General features: G+C 38.7%; 1 protein-coding gene across 1 annotated transcript in view; it reads right to left on the bottom strand.

Annotated features, from left to right (window-relative positions):
• Positions 1 to 565: 565 nt before the first annotated feature.
• Positions 566 to 24,015, bottom strand: part of SCIN (scinderin) — a 49,370-nt gene continuing 25,920 nt past the window's right edge. Inside the window, exons 5-16 of the mRNA XM_064676307.1 lie at positions 16,795 to 16,887; positions 14,237 to 14,369; positions 12,498 to 12,586; positions 12,080 to 12,295; positions 10,802 to 10,923; positions 10,527 to 10,617; positions 7,924 to 8,094; positions 7,242 to 7,419; positions 6,284 to 6,405; positions 4,548 to 4,625; positions 3,178 to 3,238; positions 566 to 2,235 (exon numbers count right to left, since the gene is read on the bottom strand). Of these exons, the coding sequence (XP_064532377.1) occupies positions 2,102 to 2,235; positions 3,178 to 3,238; positions 4,548 to 4,625; positions 6,284 to 6,405; positions 7,242 to 7,419; positions 7,924 to 8,094; positions 10,527 to 10,617; positions 10,802 to 10,923; positions 12,080 to 12,295; positions 12,498 to 12,586; positions 14,237 to 14,369; positions 16,795 to 16,887 (1,488 nt within the window). The 3' untranslated portion in view covers positions 566 to 2,101. The remainder of the gene's footprint in view (positions 2,236 to 3,177; positions 3,239 to 4,547; positions 4,626 to 6,283; positions 6,406 to 7,241; positions 7,420 to 7,923; positions 8,095 to 10,526; positions 10,618 to 10,801; positions 10,924 to 12,079; positions 12,296 to 12,497; positions 12,587 to 14,236; positions 14,370 to 16,794; positions 16,888 to 24,015) is intronic.

Below are 24,015 nucleotides of genomic sequence, written 5' to 3' on the forward strand. Positions count from 1 at the left end.
TCCTTGGTTCAGAAGCTACTATAACTGTTATTTTTTAAAAATGAGAAGAATCATATGTATGTGTTGAAGACGACAATCAGATAATTACAGGCTGTTCAGTGACTGAGGAACTGAAAAGGTCTTTGTGCTCATTCCAGCAGGAGAAGGACATCTTATCTACTCGTACAAGTAAAAAGCAAGATCTATCCTTTAAAAACAAACATAAACCTGCTTCCTCCTATTTTAAAAAAACAGTTATTTCTGTAGTCAATAATTTTTGCAAATAAAAAGTTATAAAACCAAAGAGTTTGATAACAATGGTAATTTTTCTTAAAGATGAAAATAACAAGCTAATAAGCACCCAGTTCTTTGATTTTCACTTAGATTTGTAACTTTCAAGTTGTTGGGAAGAGTTAAGCCTCCATTGGGTAAAATGGCACCAAAGTAAAAACAAATAACTTCTCATTGCATTGTCCATCTAAAAAGGAAGGTTTCTACTTGTTTTTTTAGGAAGTCTTGCTAGATACCAGTGGAGGCACTGACTAACAATATGTCAGAGAGAGGAAGATCAGCTTGGCATATAGAATATTGTTTTTTGTAATTTTATTTTAAATGAAATTACATTCAGTACAGCCTAGTTATATTAGCAGACATTTAAACAAATGTTTAAAGCTAACAAACTCCTATTAATCTCTTAGCTTTGCAATTCTTTTATCATCGATATTATCAGCTCAGACTAAATTTGCTATTTTCATTACCCAGATTCAAAATCACAGTCATGTTAAAAAAAATACAAAAATGTCTAAAATTTCACTTTCTAACCTCACTTATAAGAATAATAAAACTGCTGAAATGCTGCCATTAAAAAGCCACATTGACATGATTTACAGCTGTACAAATTGTTGTTTAAAACAAGCATTACAGAGTAAGTGATCAAAGCCATGCTCAAGATCTGAAGAAGTTTTCCCTCTGCCCATAAGTATACTTTTCTGGCTAAGTTACAAATAAAAGCCACTTTGAAAATGTATTCTTAAATTCATCAGAATAAAAAAAAAGCCCAAGTTACTGTGCCCAAGACAAAAGAGAAGGCCATATTCTATGGTGCATACTCATCCAAATTCCCAGAAATGCTACGTTTCCTTGCTTTTTATGTGCTTGATATTTGTCTAAGACTTGCACAGAAAATTAGAAAGATATCCTGCACCTGACGAGGTGAACAATCCACATGCTTAAAAAGAACTGAGTACTGCTGAGTAAGGCAACTGAGGCAAAGTATGGCTTAAGTACAGTCTGGTTAAGGCAGAGTATGTGTTTTTGAAGCTGTTGCTTCTTCTGCTTCCACTTCAAAGCACTAGTGCACTACAACATGTTTAAGAACTTTGGATAAAAAGACCTCGTGGAGCTGGTTCACAGAGACAAATCTAAAGGAATTCATAACAATAAGCTAGACAGTCCCTCAAAAAAACCTTTGTCGACTTCATTTTCTAACAGCATTCAGTCCAAAGCTCCACATGTATGTATGTGGAGCAAGTAAACATGTTAAGCACAGCTTAACAAAATACCTCCTGCAAGCCACAGCTCCCACTGTGGATCAGACACCATCTGAAATTTTAAGTAAGTGTAGCAATACACTGGCCTAGCAGTTAAATCAGGTCCAGTCCTACCCTTGCAACAGATATAGAATTATTCCTTTATCAGGCCAAATCCTGCACAATATTATGCTGACCTTAATCTAAAGGAATTTCTGTGGTATTAGTTTGGCTTTTTAAGTGAAGGCAGAATTTGGTCCATTTTAGCTCATTAAAATAAACTGATCCACAACTTGTTTGAATAATCAATAAATTAAAGAAAGTAAATTTCTTTCTTTAAATATTAAAGATTGGTAGCACTTTCTGTATTTACTACTAGAAAAGCCCCACTCATCCCATTTGTTCGGTTTACAATTATCATTTATCCTTTCCAGTGCTAAGAATTTCTAGGTTATTCACAGAAATATATCAAAGCTCAAGAAAGTGAAAAAACAGATGCATCATATTGTTTCATAAGCTTATGCTTAAAAACACTAGAAAGTAGCTGGGCTCTGATCATTCTTTGGCTTGAAGCTGGAGTCCCGTTGGAGAGATCAGTTCTTCCATTTGTTGGAGTCCCAAGCCAGGAACCAGCCCGTGAATGTTGGGGGCTCATGCCCCTGCTTCACGATTACAATGGGGGTCCCCTTATCTCTGCCAGAAGGATCTGTTTCAATATAGCGTTTGGCTAAAAGCAGAGAGGAAATAAAACGTGTAATATATTAATTCATTCCTTTGGTATAAAAAATACATTAAAAGCCATAGTGAAAGAGCCCAGGGCTACTATAATACAGTGTTCAATTAATTATTTCAAAGGTAATGAAATGATCAGGTAACTGCTGATTTCTCCCAGCTGGCAGTGAAGGAATTTTCCATGAAGTTAAAACAGGGATAGGGATTTCTATTCTGATCAGTTCATTGCCATACAGATAGGTTTTGGCTTTTGAACAGGAGAAAGAATTTGCTGGTGCTGTGAGGATGCACAGGCTTCTCATTTCTCCCATGTGAGAGACAGAGTAGTTTCCCTTGACATCAAAACATGACTTAGTACATATTGGGAACACAGCCAGGTAACCCCAGCTGCTCCAGGGAAACAGATGCAAGCATTTTCAGCACAAACTATATCAGAACGGCTCAGCTATGTGAAGTCACACCAGAGGTGACACATGATTTTTCAAGGAGGTGCATTCCATGTAAGTTGTCTTGATTTGTTCTGCAACTGGAATTTCCTCCTGAAAATTTAACTTAGTGAAGGGTGGCAGTGTAAGGACTCGCTGGCATTCCTATCTCTATATACATTAGTGAGGGTACATCTCAGCAGGGACCTCCTTTTAAATTCTTTCTCTTTTCAGTTCAGTTTCTTTTCATGGAGTTCTACTATATATATATTTTAAAAAGCTCTGCAGCCTAGTAATGCTATCTTGATTAGTTTTATCCTTCATAAACTTACAGAGTTTTGAAGCACATTTAAAGGCAAAAATAATCATCTTTTGTATTAAATCTTAATAAGCTCAGTAACACTTTTAAACACTGTAAATGTAAATAGATTTCTTCTACATCATATTATTCTCTTCTTTAAGTAATACTGATGCTACCTCACTCAGAATTCTGCCAAATTTATTTGATTTACCAGATTTAACAGATTCCTGTCGCTCAGTTTCATTAGCATCCTTCCCAATCCAGACAAAAACCTGCAAGCAGAGGAAAGATACAGATCCCATGTTGTTATAAGGAAGTTGTGTACAGCTGGTAAAGTACAAAATAGTTGATTCCACTAGGAGAAAGAACACAGAGAAGAAAAAGACTGCAGAGATACACAGCTCTCACAAACCACAACTGATGTTTTTTTCTCCATTTGAAAGACTGTACTTACGTCCTCAGAAATCTCACTGCTCTCTATGACACTGGAAGGCTGGATCTTTATGCATTCTGATGAAAGGAAATCTATTTACCTTTTCCATGGATATCTTTTACAATTTGCCCAGGAAATTGCCCTTGGGTTGCAGGTAGAAATACTGTCTCTGGTTTGAGCTCTGTGTGTGCACCAACATTTCTGCCCTGTGATCAGTGCTTCCCCAGGCAACTGCTAGATAATGCACTGAAAAACCCAACAACCAGAGCCTAGATCTGCAACCCCCCACACACACTCCTTTCTTTTTTTTTTCTTTTCTGCCCAGGATCCTTTTGGAAACCAGTTACATGTCCCAGACTTCTTTTCTTCTTACTTGAGTCAGTATGTCCCAGCTACTTTCCAACCAGCTGTTCCTCTACCTTACCTATCACTCCTTCCCACATGGACCTTGGACATTCCTTCTCATTTCCGAAAACCTCAGCCTTTTGTTCCTTAAGGGTTAGGCTGAAAAGCATGGGATCTGTGGCCTCCTCCCCTTTCCCTCCAAGAGGAGAGGAAGGGTAGAGAGAATATACTGTGAGAAACAGATGTGCTCTCTGCATCCACAGTGAGTTTGCCATTCAAAAAGCTCTCCACGTTTTCAGTTTCAGTGAATCCAGGAAAGGATGGAGATTGTTTCTGTCACCCTCCACCCAGTTTCTAGCATGAAGAAATTTGTGTAAGGGTCTAGTGTTTGTCCGTTTCTCTACTAGGACTTTTTGTAGGTGCTGCTGCTACATGTATTTTGTGGCTTCTGAATCTCTTTAATGCAATAACATTTTTTTTAAAAATTAATAAATTTTAGTGATAAAATCATGAGCACTATTGAGAATCCTTCCAGAACACTGCTGGGGCTTATACTCTTGCAGGCTCTATTGGTTTAAATAGGAAGTGCCTGACATGGTTTCACATTATGCTTGGAAATTCAATCATGCTATTCACACTAGCACATCATATAGCTCAAAAAATATAATATATGGTATAAATTAAAGAAAACAAAACTGCTTCCATTCTCACAATATGGTTTTTTCTCCCATCTCATGAACTAAGTGGTTAAAAATAAATTATCCTTGTTCTCACAAAAAGCAGTAGTCAAGTACACAGCTCACCTGCTCCCAAACATCCAGCAACATGACATCATCTTCAGCCAAATCATCCTGAGTGAATTCTCCAGGGACCTCCTCAATCTAAAAAGAATATTATGTTTTGAGGGTTTTTTTTGGTTTTTAATGATTTGTCAAGGTATACAATTTTGCACAGACCAAAGCCATTTTTTTAAAGGATAAGTGCAAAGGCTGGTGAGCCATTCTTTTTGCTCCTAAAGGATCAAAACCAAATCACATAATGGCATGTCCTATAAAAGCACCTCTCGGTTTTGTAGAATTGGTAGGATAACCTCAGGGCAAGCAAAGGCTTACATTGTAATTGTTGACTACTGTTAAGGTGGGACTCAGGTCTGCCAGAAGGAGACGGGAATGTTTCCACAGAGCATCTTGAACCAACCAAGCTGATATCAGCTGATATATTCATGCAGCTTACATTCATTAATAAGAAAAAGAAACTGCTTTGGTTTGCAGTGGATGAGCTCAGTGATGAAATGCACACACTTGAACCAAGCCTCCCAGTCACTAAACAATGGGACATTACAGTTGACTAAGCCACTGAGGATTAGCACCCAAAGGAAAGGCAGACTGCTTGCTTCTTCCAAGAATGAAGAGGCAGATAGGAAGGCAGTTCAACATTATTCTGTATGAGAAGGGAGATAATAATGTAGCTAGTGGTTCCTACTTTTAAAGGATTGCCAAGACTTTGGCTATGCGTGGTCATGTAGGAGTGCTAAAGGAACGATAAGCAGATGGTGCAAAAGGCCTTCCTCTTCCCCACCCTGTGTTACAGTGGCCAGAAGGTCAGAATGATCTGACCTGCCTCTTCTGGGACCTCTAATGGTGGTGATTCAGTTACTAGAGAAATGCTACAGGAAAGAGGGGATTTCTCAGAATTTGGAGGGAATTTAAGATAAAAAGCAAGTCCATAGCTCCCAGCAGACTATTAAAGAGAGATTGGTTTCTATTACTGTATTTCACAGGAGTATTTTAGAAGCTTGTTAGAAAAATACACTTTACTACTCTCATAAGATTTTAAAGTCCTTATTAGAGGATCCTGTTTGTTTAATCCCTTTCCAAATGACTGTGCTTTAAGGAGACTGCAGATGATAGGCAACTATGTCCCCTACCTAAAAATGAGTGCATCCTTGCCAAACAGTGACACAGTGTTGCCCTCCCAGAATACAGTACGCAATTAAGCCTGAATTACAGACTTAATACCCAGTGAACAGCTCTGGGTACTTCTGCCAAGGAAATAGGTCTTCCTACCTCCTTGAGCACAGGCCAACACCTTAAAGGCATAATTACACATCTTAAATCTCTGTGGAAAATTTCAGACTGCTAGGGATTTTTGGCAAGCAACATTTCTTCTCCTCACCATCAATACCAAACATGCAAGAGGCAAGGCACTGACCTGTACTTTCTCAGCAAATTGATAGCAATCTGGCCATGCTCTGCAAGAATTAAATTGCTCTTGACTGGGCAAGCACCTTATATTTTTGCATCTGCAAGCCTATAGTTCCAAACCAGAGTAGGCTCTGCATGCAAACTTCTGCCTTATTAATTATTCCGTCCATCCTTTGCATTTGAATTGTTTAAAGCACCAAATGTCAACTCTCTAGCTCTTGCCAAGCACAGTTAACTAAGCCAGATCCCCAAATTCATTTAATGTCCACTGATTCCCAAGGCAAAATACATCAGAAACTACAAAACAGAGAGGAAAGTATCCTTCAGATACTTACAATAAATCTACCCGTCTTATTAGAACAACCATACAAGCGAGGGGGATGATCTTCAGCCTTTGTCAAGAGTTGTGATGAAGTCTGATAATTTTTTTTACCTCCAAGTACTTTCCAGAATTCCTCTGAAATACACAATATATAATTTATTCACCATTGGATTTAACTTTTGGTGGTTTAGATTGTTAGATAGTGTTTCAGGTATCTTCAAACAATCTATTTTCTGTCTCAAAGATGAATGTATTTTCTTACAGTATTTCCTGCAATTTGTCAAAATAACAATATAATTTCCAAACCTAGCAAGAATCATAGAATCATAAAATGGCCTGGGTTGGAAGTTCCAGTGCCCCTGGGCAAGGACACCTGTCACTAGACCAGGTTGCTCAGAGCTCCATCCAGCCTGGCCTTGAACACTTCCAGGGATGGGGCATCTACCAATTCTCTGGGCAACCTGTTCCAGTGCCTCACCACCCTCACAGTAAAGAATTTTTTCCTAGTATCTAATCTAAACCTACTGTCTTTTAGTTTGAAGCCATTTCCCCTTCTCCTGTCACTTCATGCTCTTGCAAATAGTCTCTCTTCATCCTTTTTGTAGGCTCCCTTCAGGTACTGGATGGCTGCAATTAGGTCACCCCAAAGCCTCCTCTTTTCCAGGCTGAACAATCCCAATTCTCTTAGCCTTAGCAATGTGCTATCTTTCTCCCTTCTTAGGCACTCAGGGTAAAGAAAGGACCCCATTCCTCTGCAGCTCCTGCTACTGTCCTACAGACTTCTAAGGCATTGCATTACTTGTGCATCAGCCAGTTCTGGATGGATCTCCATAGTAAATGTCAGGTTGGATTTTCAAAGGCAGAGTGTGAGCATATGCTTCTGCCCACAAAATATAAGATTACAAAAACCATTTAGATGGTATCACCATGCATGCTGTGTATTCTCAGCAGCCACGTGGCCTCATACTAACCTGGTTCCTGGCCTTCACTAATCTTAGCAGTTTGGCATTTAAGAATGCTGGCAATGTACTGAGCTCCTAGTTCCTCTTCTGTGTTTGCTCCTTTTCCTATCCAGGTGTAGCCAGAGTTGTTTGGCAGTTTCAGAACAAAGACATCATTGGAGTTTAGTGACATTGCATCAACATCAACCTAGATCAAAAAAGAAATTCTTTTATTCTTCAAATTTTCAAATAATGTAATCACTATTTTGCATGTTTATATAAAATATTTAGAAGTGTTAATCAGCTATGCTTTTGGTCTTCAATTTTTCCCTAGTTTTATATTGATAAAAATTAGGGAAGAACTTTAAGACAGGGAAAACTGACTGGCAGGGAAAACTTCGGACTGTTTGCAGTAGGAAAGACTATCTCATAAAATAGGATAAAGACTGTCTCCTACGGGCTGCTGACTTGTCTATTCCTTGTCAACTGACTGTCAACTATGTGTATTCTTACAGTGTCCTCTGAATGATGTAGATTGGTTGCAGCCATTTACAGCATATTCTCTTTGGTTTATGAGATGGGTTGGTCACATAGAGCAGTGGATTGCACTTGGAGTTTTGTGTTCCTATCCAAAAGGATTAGTCAGAGAGGCTCGTGGCAGCTATACTGTTTCCCATGGGGAATAGTTGATTTACTTAGTAGGTGACCTTACCTCCGCAATCCTAGTAATGGCTGCCAGGTTCCTGCGGATTTGGAAGAGTCGTGTGGGTGGAGCAGGTTTCTGACCTTCCTTCTTGGATGTCCCATCCTTGTAGACAATAAGTGGTTTGTTTTTGAACAAGCTCAGTAAATGTGGAGGCTCTTTGCCTTGAGTGACTCGGATCTGTACATATGTAAAGAAATACAATAAAAGAAACAAAAGGACACAGGTAGTTATTTTCGGTCTTTGTTGAACAGCATGGGGGTGTCAGCCAATAATGCTAAGTATGTCAGCACAAATGAGAGGCAGCAAGCTGAGAAGTTCTAAAAATATAGTTCCAGACATATAGAGTTAGAGCATTTATGAGATTTTTTTGTCAATCATGCTGACACAAAGACAAGAGTCAAACTTCTAACATAATGTTTAGCTAATTAAAATGGCTGCTAAGAAGAAAATCACTCTTTTTCAGAAGAACTGTCATTTCATAGTGTTTTATACAATGACTTAATTCCCCTGAAAAACTATCTTGGAAGCTTAGGTACCCTGTATTTAAGCAGACGAGAATGGTTATTCAACTTATTCATTATTTTTATATGTATTTTATCTGCAAGGGGATGAAAAAGCTGACCATAAATCTATCTTTCAGAGGATAACATGGATGACAAAAACAGACTTCAATTACAGATGCAAAAGATGCTACTGCCATCTAAAAAACTGCATTGCACTATGAAGAACAGCTGGTTTTAGCCTAATGTATGATAAAAGTTATTTGTATACAACCATTTATTCTTCCTTTAAAGTACCACCCACCAAGGTGGCAGGCTGCAACTCCCTGTCTTTCACTCCCAGAAAGAAAGGAAAAGAAGGGAATGAGACATGCTGTGTAGCCAGTAGAGTGGGAGAACTGGAGAGCCCCTGGTGAGGCCTGGGGCATCTGGGAGCTGGGGTGCCCAAAGGGGTGGCTGCAGCTGGGCAGGAGCAGGTGCAGTCTATCACAGGTGGATAGACTGTCTGATAAAGATAACAGAGGATATGTATACTTGTAGATGACAAAGTGCAGTAGGATTGTACAAACAGAAAAAACCCACAAACCACAAAAAAACCCAACAAACAACCCAAACAAACTCGAAAGAAACCCAAAATTCCAAACACCGCTGGGTGAAACATATTCCTACAAGCCTGACTTTTTAATAGTAATTTGTACTGTCGTGCCATCTAGTGACCATACGAAATAGCACACTTAAACCTTTCAAATAATGCTGATACAGACATTAAGCACAGGTAACATATTCTATTTATTTGCATAGCAATGCACACAAACATAAATACACGTGCATGTATATATACACTTATGTATATGTACACATATACATACATATATATTCCTAAAATCATTGCAGGCTAAAAGTACTTTTATGTATCATGTCTATTGCAGCTTTAATAAAAAGACTTTTTAAGCACCTTACTATTGCAGTTGTTAGTAGCAATATCATTATAACTTTAGTATTAATATTAGCCTTAGGTATGAGGCAGGACCATATTGTGCTGGACTCTGTCCAAATATAGAACACATGTTAGGAATATTTCAAGCAGTAATTACCTGGAAGTGTTCTAATCCTTCCTTAATATAATTTCAATCATAAATCATAACCAATTAATGGCTAAAAGTATGGTCTGTCATCTGAATTAAGTGTACCTTGGTGGGTGGGGGAAGCCCTTTACTTTTGTATTCAAGAAATGGGAATCACAGAATTATCTCCTACTGCCTAGAAAATCTCTGCTTTTCCCTTGCCAATTTACCTTTTCCCTTGCCAATTTACAACTCTACCTTTTCTGTGAGAAGAGGAGACCTCGCATGTTTTCACCTACCCACCACTTTTCCCAACTGATGTAAGGAGAGCACACCCTAGTCAAACCAGGGATTAGCTTATCTCCTTATGAATTTAGTTGTCAATGTCCTGTGCTTTGCCTTAAACACCCCATTTCTGCACACAGGAAGTGTATTTCATTCATGGAGCTGCAAGCACTATGGGATGGGAAAACCCAAGTTACGTTCCTCACTGAGGCAAGGACAAGTCAGACCCTGTTGTACAATTCCAGCAGGCTTTCCTGTTCTGGTAGTCACATAGCTTTCATATCTCCCAGTTTTGGCCCTCTAAAAGTCAGGAGTCTTGTCTGTGCTAAATATCACAACTTCCACCATAATCAAAAGGAGACAGGGAGCTCTGACAAGGCTACAGATTTGTCAGACACCTGCTTCGGAGCAAGTTGCCCCAGGAGGATCTTATCATTCAGTCTTCATTGGCCATGCACAGAGTTTGTAAGTCTAGGCAGGACTGAAACGTAATTTTTAAACAGTGAAAGTCAAAGGAAAGAAAAGGCAGTTTTAGGTTCCAGTATATCTGTGTTCTTTTGGACATCTGCATACAGAAAGCATGATTCAAATGGGAAAATTCCATTGACTTTAAAAGTAGCCCATGGTGCTTGTCGTGATAAAGACCACAAGCAATTGACATTTAAAATCTTTAAATGCAACCTCTTCCTTTCGATTCTCATTGAAATTTGCATATATCACATGCTCTGTTGTTATTGAATTTTATCCAAAAGACACTAACCTGCACGGCCTGATCATTCAACAACCGATCCAGCTGAACGGTCAGAAATGCAGATGCAGTCAGTTCATCTTTTGTAGCATGTGCTCCTTGCCTGAGGAAGACAAGGAGAAAGGCAATGGTTAAGTTCAGTTTCAACATCACCCAGAGCTTATACTGCATGGCAAATGCACAGTGAACAATCTTGCACTTACACATGGTTCTACTCAAAAGGACAAAAAGTCAGTACAAAATAATATCCATGTGCTGGAGGTCTGTGCAAAGGCAACCAAACATACCACGTGTAGATGATCTGCCCTTTGGGGTAAGTGTAGAGGATAATGTAACAGTCACCCCCATAGAACTGTCCATATGTCTCAGGTCCCACAGGAACTCTGCCACTGCTTTCCACACGCCAGATCTGGGGAAACAAGGAAGTCACTGGAGAATGTTGAACTTCATCCTGCAACTCTTTATGAAGCAATTTACTGTCTCATCCCTTGAGTGACCTTTGTTTATATTCCCAAGTGTTACAGAATAAAACCAGGAAGGATGCTTCATGAAGTAGATAGATACACCCTGTGCCCACTGAATGAAGGAATAATCAACAATGGATTGCAATACACTTTTCTTTGTCTTTATGCTTTAGTAGCACACAATCACCTCATAATGCTGTGCTCAACCTACTTTCTTAACATCTTAAGGTGACATGAATGGCTCAACACTATTATTCATCATAAAACTATCATATCATTTTGAAGAGGCATGCTACAGCCAGATAACATATTGTTAGGAAGATTTCTACAGCCCAGTTGAGTTAATAACTGCTCTCCAAAAACATACTGCTAAAAGTGTACAGAAAAAATGCTTCAGATCTAAGTTGCTTTGGCTCAAGCCTATGAACCAACCCAAGTGTGAGGTCAGAAACCCAGAAAATAGACCAATGAGTAAGTATTCATCCCTTCTTTTTCTTCCAGAAACCCAACATGCAATCTTGGCCAACAGGCCAAGCTAAAACAATGCCATGCCAGCCCTGTGTTGTCCAAAGATAATCCTGAAGTGGGATATGGACAGATCTAGAAAGGCTGTACCGTCATCTTTTTCTCTCCAAATCCAGGTTGCCCGAGAGACACAGTAGGGACAAAGAAGGCTCCCGTAGAAACCAGACTGGATACATACATAAAGACATATGAATTTCTGACTCCAAGGGCAAGTCTTCCCACTCCAGATTTCAAGCTGATATGAGCTAGAAGTTTTTCTCTAGGCTAAGGATCATGTTTAAAATACATATTTATATGGTATTGTGTAGAAGGGGGAATATTTCTGCTGTTTGATTTCTATTTTTGGTAAGTCTTTTGTCATAGTCACCACAAGAACATAACCCAGCATACTGGTAAAAGAGATTCACCTTCTACTTCAAAGCACCTTTTCTGATGGTAGAAGTAACATTGCCACTAATGTAGTGCTACTCTAAACAACAGTATAAAAATTAAAACACAGAGTAGCAGCTTATCCCAGTAGTAGTAGCAGAACACATTAAGTAGATAGGATACAATTTAATACAACACAAAAATTACCTCTACTTTCCCTGAACCGTCATCTACCATGTTATGCTGGGCAGCCATTTGTGGAGACTCATGTAACTTGGTAGCATCAAATTCAATCTGCTCAATTTTAGCCACTCTCTCTGTGACATATACTTTGCCAAAACCATCACTTTGATCTTTATCCTTCCAGTCTTTGAAAAATTGTTTGAAAATTGGCGTTTCGCCTCCTTCGGGAAGGACTTGAATCTGAAATGAAGGAAGACACGTGAAATGGAAGGAAAGCAAAACTGACATAGTTACTCAAACAGAAACCTTCCTGAATTATATGTTAGTGAAATATTGCCCTTGTGTCTTATAAGCCCTTAAAAATATTTTTTTTTCTGACTTAAAAACAAAGTCTTAAACAGAGCTCACGCTGTCCTGGTATCACCTCATAAATAGATCACACCTGTGTGTTGGCAGGATAATTCATCTGCTGTATGAATTGTTCAGCATTCTTCATGGCAGCTTTTCTCTCTTGAGGGTTAGCATCTTTGCCTGATTAAAACAGAAGGATAACAACACATGGGAAAGGGCATTGAGCTCACAGAACCTGCAAACACACGATGTCCTTGAGCCAGGTTCTCTTTGACATTGCTCTTTCCTCAGTCTTGAACAAACACAAATGCTAGACACAGCATAAGCAAGAAGATTCACACAAAGTTGAATGACTGAAACAGTACCTCAGTAGCTTTGAAAACAGATAAATTATTGGGGGGGGGCATTTTCTAACTCTTCCTTTGCTGGGCTGCAATATGGTAAATAAAGCTGCCCTCCAGAACTGCCTCCACTTCTCCAGGCAGTGCCACAGTTTGAGTACTAGAAACATCCATTTTGTCTGGATGGGCTGTGCAATTTACCACCACCCTTCCCTATCTATCCATTGCTCCTTGCTCAGCTTTACTCAGTGTTAGACATCTCTGAAAGTCCCTGTGGGATGACATTGTGTAGGGTCTGCATCCCAGCTGGCTGTCAGTGACTATATTCCAAAGAACTCTTAATCTGATCAGATGCTCTGATAAGCTATACCTTATATCCCATATTGAATGAGACTGTTACTGAAGTAATTCACACTTCTCAGCCTAGTGGTCTGAGAATGTCTAGCAGAGATGATAACTGCAGTCTCCAGTGCAAGGGTGAGACTCACAGTCTAGTAAGGGTTTTTCACACATTATTGTTACCGGCAGCAGCAAAGTGAGGATACACACAGGAGCACAAAGGACCACAGTCAAATGGCCTAAATCATATTTTATTTATGTTGTGCCTGATCCTGTTGGCTTGGTTCTTCTAGGAGCTGTAACATGGAGCAAAAATCAGGAATCAGGGATTCAGATAGACCTTAGGCCATCTGAGCATAACATTTCCAAAATACTTTCTTTTAAAGGATGTTTCCCTAACTGCAAATGAAGTTTTCAAGCAAAATGGTTACAATGCTTCCTGGACTGACTTGAGAGTCATAATTATATGCTATTTCACATGGTAAAACAAAATTCAAATGCCAAAGAATAACTAATACACTACCTCCAAAAAAAAAAAAAAAAAAAAAAAAAAAAAAGGAGGTACTCAGCACTGGATTTAATGATTTAATGGCAGCACCACAACAGACCTAATTCCCCAGTAGTAGTATTCTTCTCCAGGGAAACATTCAGACAAAACCATTGTAGACAATACTACACACACTGATGATACCTCAGAGAAATATTTACTAAAAAAAGAGAAGCATCAAAGTATTTGCAAGCTTTTAGTTGATGCCTGGGATGCACGTCTTTCAATTTCACACCTCTGTGGAGCAATGTATGGAGATATCTACCCATACAGAACATTCAGTGTCCAGTGCCCCAGAAGATAGGGATTTGATGAAAATATAGAGAACTCATAGAATTATTTATGTTTGCTTTGTAATTGCCACTCAGATAAGCATTTAAGCTTACAGGTGCCTCAAAAATAGCAGGATCCTTAGACAAGACTTAGTCTTGTGGCCCTTATACAAGTGAGCAATCCTTGTCCACAGACCACACCAGGGAAGAACTGTGTTCAGGGTACTGTGAGCAGCCAGTATTAAATTCTTGCTAGTGTCCCAAGGGTGTTGTGTCAACTCCTTAGGTATCTCTGCATAGCTTCTGCATTTCCAATGAAGTGACCTCTTACCTTTCCACACAAAGATCTTCCTGGCAGCACCGTTGTCTAAAATGAAGCACTCCTCAGACAAAAGCATAGCCATAGAGAAGGGGTTTTCCTCTGCTATCACAGAAACCTTCATGGATCCACTTGCATCTGACACCTAAGAAAGCAATAATTTCAAATTTAGATCAACTCTGGCTTTTATAACCAAATTAATTTCTGCTCCAAAAATTACCATAAAAATCAGTTGCCAATCCTATATATATGGCCATATGAAATCTGTGTACTGCTGAAAAGTAAAGTAGGCCAATGATTATTTTCTGTTTCATTTCATTTTACATCCAATAGAGGGAGATGTAGTGTTAATTTTAGGGAGTTTCTTGAGTCCCTGTCACACAACTTCTTTAAATTCGTTTCTCTTCCACTTTAATTCAACTGTTCAAAGTTAAAAAATCTGTGTTTTCTTCAGTCCCTTCTATGTCCTCGGTTGAACTGGTGGAGTCCCTGCTACCAAACCACCCACACTGAAGCCAAAGATACATGTACAACCTGAAAAACAGCACTTGAAGTAATAAAATAGTCTTACACTGACACTAACAAGTAAAATACCTACATTTATAACCTACTGTTCTTTAATTGGAAACTTTAATATAAAACCTGTTGCAGAATCTGCTTTGTAACCCCTTCCACCACTGTAAGTTCATGTAAACCTTTAAAACCTTTTAAAATTCACTCCTGTATAGCTGAAAAGACCAGTTATTGCTAGTGAAAATAAATTATTACTATTGTAATAACTTTTCTAGCAGTCTTTATTTCCTTTTGTAATTAAATATTAATTTTAAATACACTATTATATCTTACATTACAATGTAAGATATATATTATGATTAGATATAAATAAGATATATATTACAGAAGCACAAGAAGGAATGTACCACTGCACACAACAAATAAAAATCAACTATTATACCTACTCTGAGGGCTCACCATAGATCTGTCTCCTGCCTTTGGCACTCACTGTTATATTGCAGCACATTTAAATCTAGCTAATAGAGCTCTGTTAGCAGGACTGTGTACTCAGATGAATTTATTACATAGCCACAAAAATTCCAGAGAGTTCTTAGGATTCTAAAAATCATTCAAGCCCTTTCTCTTCTCTATTTATGTCTTACTACAGTGGTCCTGATCATACATGCAGGCCTTCTTTTTTATTCCATTTTTTTCACCTGCTATAAAGATGCGCCAGATTTTTTGGCATGAAAGGAATGATTAATGGGGATTAAACAAAACAAATAGACAACTGGGACTAAAAATGGCCTTGTAACACTGATCACCTCACACAGGCTTCTTGTAAGCCCCAGCCACATTTATGGGTAGTGGAAAAATCATGTAAGAGTCAGGGAGAGAGGTGGCTCCATCCTGCTGTGGTCTGTGGGATTCAGGAACCGTGGAGGGAGTGACTCATCCTCTCTCACACTTCACAGCAGCTTTGAGGCTACTATAGATGGCACCTAAAAGGTCACACACCTGGGGATCCAGTAGCACAATATGCTGTCAGTGTTGCCACTTGTTGGGCAAATCCTCCTTGTTGAGTGATAATGGGGAAGAGAATAAAGCACATTTTATACCAGTGAGATTCTTTTCTGTCACACTGGGCAATCTCATTGCAGGAGCCAAAGTGCTGAAGAGAAAGGTCCAGATCTCAGCGCTAGTGAGAGCTGATTGTAAAAAAAGTTTTCTTGCCGTTTTCAGGAGAAAATATTTATTTTTTTTACTGGGGGGGAAGGAGGATAAAGTATTTTCTGGATTTCATTAAAAACATCCCCCTTTTCCAAATATTTTCTCAAGTGGGAGAATATGAAAGAAAGGGGAGCTTTGGCAAAAAAGTAAAAGATGAAAAATAGAGGCCTGGAGTCTGTTTGCTTTTCAGAAATAGTTCCACAACCTTATATATAGATCAGATACTGTGTTGATACATCCAAAAATAAATTCCATGTCTCTTCTAGAAAACAGCTGTATGCCTATCATAACTTTACTGAATGTAACAAAAAACTCCCACTGATTTAAATGGAGAAAATATTTATCCATTTTGTTTATAGGTAATTTTTCTGGCAGTGACACTTAAACCATTGCAGGTGAGAAAGGAGAAAAAGGGCATTGCAAAAGAAAGGAATTTGGCATTCAAATCCCTTTGATTTTGTACATATAAAATATGTACAAAAAAACTGTCTATCTTTCAAATTCTGCTAAGAATAACTAAATAACATATGACTTCTAAAACTCTCACTATTTAAATTAAGAAGACAGGATGATTTAAGACCAGTTAATTCTTCTTTGACCTGCACTGAGTGGTTTATAGGCCCTGTTTCCTGAGTAAACAGAAATGTAATTAATTTTTTTCCCTTAAATTACCTGGGCTGTCTTGATTGACATCCTTTGAGAAACTTGTCCATTGGCTGCAAATTAACTAAAACAGCAGTTCTGTAAATGAAGCTAGAACTCCACATACAAGGAATGAATAAATGCATGGTACTGAGAGTACCTAACTATAAACAAACAAACAAACAAACAAACAAACGACTTACCATATATAGTTTAGCGCTTCTCCTGTTTGTAATATCAGCCAGCTCATCATCGTCATCACCACACTCAGGAAGCTTTGGCTTGCTCCCTAAAACCTGTACAGAAGAATAACAAATTCAATGCAGAGAGAGTCGGTGCAGTAGCATAAATACATAAACACTAATGTGTTGTCCCAGTTATCAAATCATTGGGATCGTCTTTATATGTAATCCAATCTAAAACCAAACGCATGGATGACTTGTTCACCAACATATGGATAATTTTTAAAAACTGTGTCAGATCCCCAGCAGCTTTACATTTGTATGGTGTCTTTCCCACAGGCCAACTTGCTGGTCATCTATACTGGGATAGGAGGTGGAGAAAAGCTTCAGTGGATACACACACACACACACACAAACGTTTATGTGATCCTATTCTATGTGTGTGTTCATGTCTATCTTCCCTTTTTCTTAACAGTAACTTCTAAACTGTCAGCAAACACATCTTACAATTTTTGGAATGATATTATTCTTAAAATGTTCAACAATACTAAAAGTAAAGAGCAATACTAACAATACTGAATTAATAATAACTAATGCTAACAATACTAAAATTAAAATAAAGAACAAAATATATTCGTTAAAATTATAAATTATTTCAATTAACAATATAAAATATCAGATTATGAGTTAAATAATCTTTAAAATTCCAGATTCTTAATCTCATTTTAATGGGGAAAATTTAGCTAGGGTCTAATTTATGGTGTGAGAAATACATGTTCATGCTCTACCACTAGAATATTAATTTTAATACTGTGGGTGTTTTTCATCATGGTAGTTTTATGCCATGGGCAATGTTATACCAACTATCACTGCAAGAAATTTACAGAGGTTCATCAAGAATATGTTGGGTCAGTAGTCATGATTAGATCCTAGTTACACTTTATTAATGGTCTTTCCTCAGTGATTCATATATGACCAGATCCAAATGTTACATACAGAATATTATGGATTTCTATGAAATTATGTCCCAGAGTAAAGGTAATAATTGATATGTCTGAGTGACTAAATATTAACATTAAGTACAAGGGCAGTGCCAGCCTTCCTATTAACTTGTTCATTATATGTTTAATATGCTGTGCATTTGCATATAACATGGAGTCGCATGCAAAAACACTGTAAATATTTGATAACAGGAAAGCCTGACAAAGCATACAGCTGCAAAGAATTTGGAAAGAAAAACAATACAGAATAAATATTTAATAGAAATCTGCCATCTGTGGAGTTTTCTGACCTGGTAAAGTCAGTAAAACAGTAAAAATAGCCTTACCAAGTGTGATTGCTGCAGTTTAAGCTAAAATATTTTGGCTGTAACTCATTGAAGAGAAGAAAGTCATGCCCTGAGTGTTTCAGAAAGATGTTATCAGTAGCTTTTCAGTAGGTATCAGCCAGCATTTCCTGAATTTACTCTACATGACTGCAGATTTTCTTTATTACAGGCCAAGTAGGGCTACATGTTCATAACAGAGTACTACCGTGAATGGTTAAAACAGGGGGCATATGGGGCTTATTGGCACAAGGTTTCTGAAAATGTTTCCCTTCCTACCAGTCTGCACACAAGCCATAGAGCTCCAAGAATTAGTTGTTCTTGTAATGCCAGGGACATAAAATTGCTAAATAACAGGCATACATCTTTGCCTGAATAGATGCTGAACAAGTTTGTGAGGTTTGTAACATTTGACTTTCAGTAACAATTCAGAGGTTAAAAGAGTCCTTTTAATAAAACTCACACAAGTCCATACTTGCTAGTTGTCTGCTTAATTAGGTATTTACAGGAAAAAACCCAAAACACTAAACAAAACTGTGATTCCTGATGCAGTTAAAGTCAGTGTTTTCCCTTGCTGTGCACACAGAATATCTGTCGCACCAAAATTATTTTACAGCATTGTTGTAAATCATCAAAAGTGATATAAAATAATTTTTTTTTAAGCTATCTGAGTGTCACTGAATATTTTTAAACAAAGAGTGCCTGTTGGTGTTTGTGAAAGCACTTGTCCCAAGAAGCCTCTCTATTCACAGCACAGTCTAGGTGCTCCACTGTGGTGGCAATTAAACCAAGCAGACCCTATGCTTTAAAAATTGGGCTTTAAAATTGGGCCCAGCACAGTTTAGATCACTGGCCTGACCTTTCATGTCTTAAACTTGAATGCAGAAATATTTTTCTGAGCTAGGTAGAGAATTATTGTCAGACTCACAAAGTCTGATCTTAGGAAATCTCAGTTCATTGGCACAGAGAGAGGGGTCAGAACCCCCTTTGTGCAGGTGCAGTTACAAGCATGAGATGAAGTGCCCTGGAAAGGGTAGAAACATTGTGGTTCGAGGGAAATCCATTCACAATTCACGAAACATAGTAGCTTCTCTGGCCAAAAGCAGCCCTGTGCTTCAGCAGGGGAGCAGAAAAGATACTAATTTTTGTAATTCTTTTGCAGCTTCTCAGAGGAGCCCAAAAATAAATGGAGAAGGGCCTTGAGGGTGCCTCTTTCTCCTGCATGTGAAGTCTCAGTTGCTTGCAGATCCTGGCATTCTGGTGACCCTTGTTAAGAAGGGACACGATGCACTGATCCTCCCACCAGGTGAGAAAATGCAGGACTTGTGAGGAGAGCTGTGCAGCCTACATGGCCATCAGAAAAAAGCCTTGCACTGAATTGCTAGTGGGTACCCTCATGTGTTGGTATCAAAACCCAAGATGATACAAGATAAATGACCTAAGGCTGCAAAGACACCAATTTGTGAAGATATGCAGCATTCACTATATATACTCAATATATGAAGTGATGCTGTATGAAATACAGTCAGTAAACATAAGTATTGCTAGGAACGACTTAGGTAATTTCCAACACGCATTTGTTGCCTGTTTGTCTTATAGACTGGAAGACAAGATAGATCATGGAAGAAAAAATTCTGTGCTTAAACAGAAAGAAGTTTATGCTAAAAAAAAATTAAGTTCTTTCCCAAAGAAATGCCTTCCAGAGAAGTGATCTTTTTTCCTTCTAAGCCAGACTCCCATGCTATGGTTGAGTCTACATGCATATGCCTGGATGTTATGACAACTGATAATTTTATAAAGAAGATTACAATACTACTTAAACAACAGCTACCTGGTATATTGGAATTGTATCATTATGCAAGCATAAAGCTGGCTGAGCTGCAGCTCTCTGGGGCACCTCCCTTTCCATAGATAATTCTCATGTGATGGATCAAAAAGAAAACAAATCATGCCAGCTGAAACTGCAGTCAAAGGCTCCAAAAGCTTTTCAGCAAAGTACCCCAATACAATGACTTATACCAACAGATCATTTAAAGGACATCCAGTCTTCTGATCCCTATCTACATACAGTCCTAGTTTCATACAAATCCTGTGGAAGCTTATCTACACAGGAATTTGCTCATATAATTCTGTACAGTCAGGCTGCTCCACTGGGTCTTGACACCTTATGACCCAGTGTACCAACAGCCCTAGGCTGGCTCTCCTGAGTGCTCTGAGGTTTGAGACCCTAATTTACAAATATGCCAAGAATTCAGACCCACAAATACCACCTAGAAATAGCCATGCTCTTTTCGGGATGCAAGACGGCCTAGCCACTCTCTTCCACAGGTGTCCAACCATACTGGTAAACTTCAAACCTTACCTCTTATAAATACAAAGGTGCACTCACAGGTCTTGAAATGCCTTTTAATAACAACATCATTATATTATTATGATTATTATTTTTTTTTATTTATTGCTACTGTAAAAATAATCTGAAGAGTAACTAGAGACCCTGAAAGCATACCCATGATGCCGCAGCTTCTTCATTCTTTGGGCTTAGCATCCTTCCTTGCAGCTTATTTCGAAACCACAGAGACTCTTCATATCACTTCATCTTATCTGTCCTTGACAATTTAAAGTGTCAAACCACTCCTTGCTCTCTGTTTACTCTCCACAGAGTGTTTATCCTCTCCCCACCATTGCTTCCTTCGTGCAGCGTATCAAGAGAAAAGCACAAGCAACACTGGCCTCAGCAAAGGTGCCCACAGGCGTTGTGCCTCTATTCTGCAGTGACTGCCACTGTGTACACTCTAACCTCATGGCGTAGTTATATATATATATATACACACACACACAAGGGGTTTTGACCACTCACAGCTTAATCTGCTTCACAGCTGTTTCAGAGTAAGACATCTACAGCTGGCTACAGCAAAGCCTACCTTGCTTTACACAGCTACAGCCTAATGCCAGCTGACCTCTCAGTGAGAGCATCAGACTGGAGTTAGTGTTGTTTTAGCAAAAGTATTCATTAACTCCACACCTTTAGATCTTGTCTTGGGGGATATAACAGGAAGTCAATCTGCATTAATTTTAAAATTTTTGCCTAAGTTCTGTTAGATGTTTGTGTTGAAACTCTTAGGTTAGCACAAGAATATCATAATGCAAACCAATGGATCATCTACAACAACTGCCCAAGTTCACTCTTGTGGTAAGTGTGATGTAGCTTAACCTGCCTGCAAAACCTGTTTCATAATTGCATGTGCACAAGCTCTTCTCTGTAAATACCTGCACCCTGTCAGAGAAGTGCAAAACACAGAACCAATGTTTTTACTCACAAGTGAAATTCCACCCTTAAAAAAGAATAGAAGAAATCACAGACAAAAGGTTTCTAATCTGAAGGAATGTGACAAGGTAAATAGCAAATATTGTCTTCATAACTGGGGAAGCCAGCTCTGCATCATAAAATAGTTGATATTTATTTAATGGGAGCAAGAAGTTTAAGGAGTTCAGTGAGGCTGAAAATCCAAGCAGGAAAACAATACTTGAAGAACACGTCAGGTGAAGATTAATTAAGAGAGAAAACCAGTTTTATACAGTGTACACTAGCACTGTATTTGAGTTTCTTCTTAATATATACAGTTTGGGTTAGGTTTCTGGGCCTGAAACTGAACTATTTGTTGTGGCTGTGATCCCAAATGTCAGATCATAAAACCACTCAAGCTGCTCTCTTTATATCCTAAAAAGAAAAGCAAGAAATTTAACTAGCTTAAAGCTGTCTAGATGGCCTGACATTTTATTACTTAATACTTCTGGAAAACAATCAGGGTTAGTAGCTTATCATTTACTGTCTTGCATGCTTTGACATAAGCAAGTATATCCTGCTCCACAAATTCAAGGTACACATGTGGGCTATGGCAGAATAAATCCTCTGTGCAAGACAACACATCTCAAAGACAGGCACGGTGTGAACTCGTTGCTGGATAAAGGCTTAGATTTTTATTAACCTTCAAAGCAGAGAAGAGTATTACAAGGAATGTCTCTCTGAAGTAAATATTGTTTCAAGTATCTACTCCAGCAGCCAGTAAAAGGAAAAAAATCCATCACAGAGAGGAAGGGATGAATATGATGCAGGCTAGTAACTACCTGGCTGACCCCAGGTACCTATGTAGAAGATCATCAGGCAAAAGTGGCTTTAGGGCTTCGCTGCTAAACTGGCCTTCCCAAATCTTCGTTCGCGAAGCCTAGCCATGACAGCTAAACTGGCAAAAGTTTAATTTCTAATTATTTTAGGTTACTGGTTCCTCTGCCAAAGCACAACCACTGGTGAGGATATTCTGGGCCAGACAAAAATTACTTTTGACATGGGTCACATTATGAATAGCCAAATATGCCTATTTTACTGGTTATTGTAACCTGGAAATCTCTCTATCAATCTGAGCAAACATTCATAGTCTTACAAAAAATTACACTCCCAACAGGAAAAACGATTTATCCTTTCACTGAACTGCTCCCAGGGTTTCTGCCTGAAATTGCCTCTCACTAGTTATTCCAGCAACAAAAGGTGTCATTACATGTTCACCTTGAGCAGATGACCTACCACCCGTCTGAACGCAGATTGAAAATAAGAGGGAAACAGCCATAATGCACAGAGAAGCGGACAAAAGGATGGTTTATATTAACAAATAGTTCTGGCATGCTATTGACTTCTGGGGTTTACCACCTAATTTATCCATAGGACTTTCTGGCATTAAGGTCCAAACCTGATCGGTGTGAATTCAGATTGCTACAAAATAGCAAAACACATCAGTTACTCATGGCACTTTTGATGCATAAATTATGGCCTACATTCTTAGCCAGTTTCTGTTGTCTCAGGAATTTCAAATGCAAATCATAATTTTATTCAAAGCTCTATGCTTAACTTCCTAAAAATAGGGCATTAGGCTTTGGCAGCTTTTCATACAATATTTGCAACTTTGCATATCTGTCTGGGATAATTCGAATATAAAACCTTTACTCACATGATTACAGTATTCTGAAATTAATTTTCTGCTCTGTGAAACTGGCCATGGATACACAAAAAAAGTATCTAGATCAGGCGTGAGAGTACAAATTCAATTTTTTTCAACAGTCTGGCTCCAAAGTAAAACAAGCTACCTTCTGTCCTGCTGGGACTGCACAGCTGGCAGTATCTATTTACTCTGAGACTGGGTGTGCATGAAACGAGTTGAGGAAATCCCCAGCCTACACTGTCATCAAATATCCGGCTTTTAGGATGCCTCCAAGATGAACAGTGATCCCACACTAAAGAAACCAGGAGGGTGAATGGCAATGACTATGCAAACGCAGCAGCCTTTCTGTAGCCATTACTGCTGTTGAATGAACATGGAAAACTGAGCTGCTCAGTGACCTGCCTACCTGCAGCAGAATTAAAAATACACTAATCACCTCACCTCTTTTTGTGCTTTATTGGGACATAAATTTAGGCACACACAGAAGTCTTTGTAGCTTTGCAGATCTCTGCCTGAAAGTCCTGTGGACAAAATATCTTATGTGCTCCACTGACAGTGCATGCTTATGTGTTAGATAATAATGAAATAAATGAGTAACTAATGCCAACAGGGAACCTCAGACACAAAGAACATTTATCTGATAAAATCCACAAAACTCTCAGCTTTTCATTCCTTAAGTGCCTCCAGTTTTGCAGCTGGGAATTTGCAGAGCCACCAGACAGGCTGGTCCCAAGGCTGTGGCAGGCTGGAGTAAAAAGAGGAGTATGGCAAACGCTCCATGGAGCTTGTGCTGAAGGCAGCAGCCTGCCATTGGCAGCCTGAGACCCCGCTAGAAAATCAGTGCTCCCAAGGAATGCACAGCAGCTGGAAGAGCAGCAGGCAGCTGTAACACATAGCATCAGCAGGCTGAACAGAAGGAGCTGCAGT

Source organism: Pseudopipra pipra, chromosome 1 (assembly GCF_036250125.1).
Source record: "Pseudopipra pipra isolate bDixPip1 chromosome 1, bDixPip1.hap1, whole genome shotgun sequence".
Classification (NCBI taxonomy): Eukaryota; Metazoa; Chordata; class Aves; order Passeriformes; family Pipridae; genus Pseudopipra; species Pseudopipra pipra.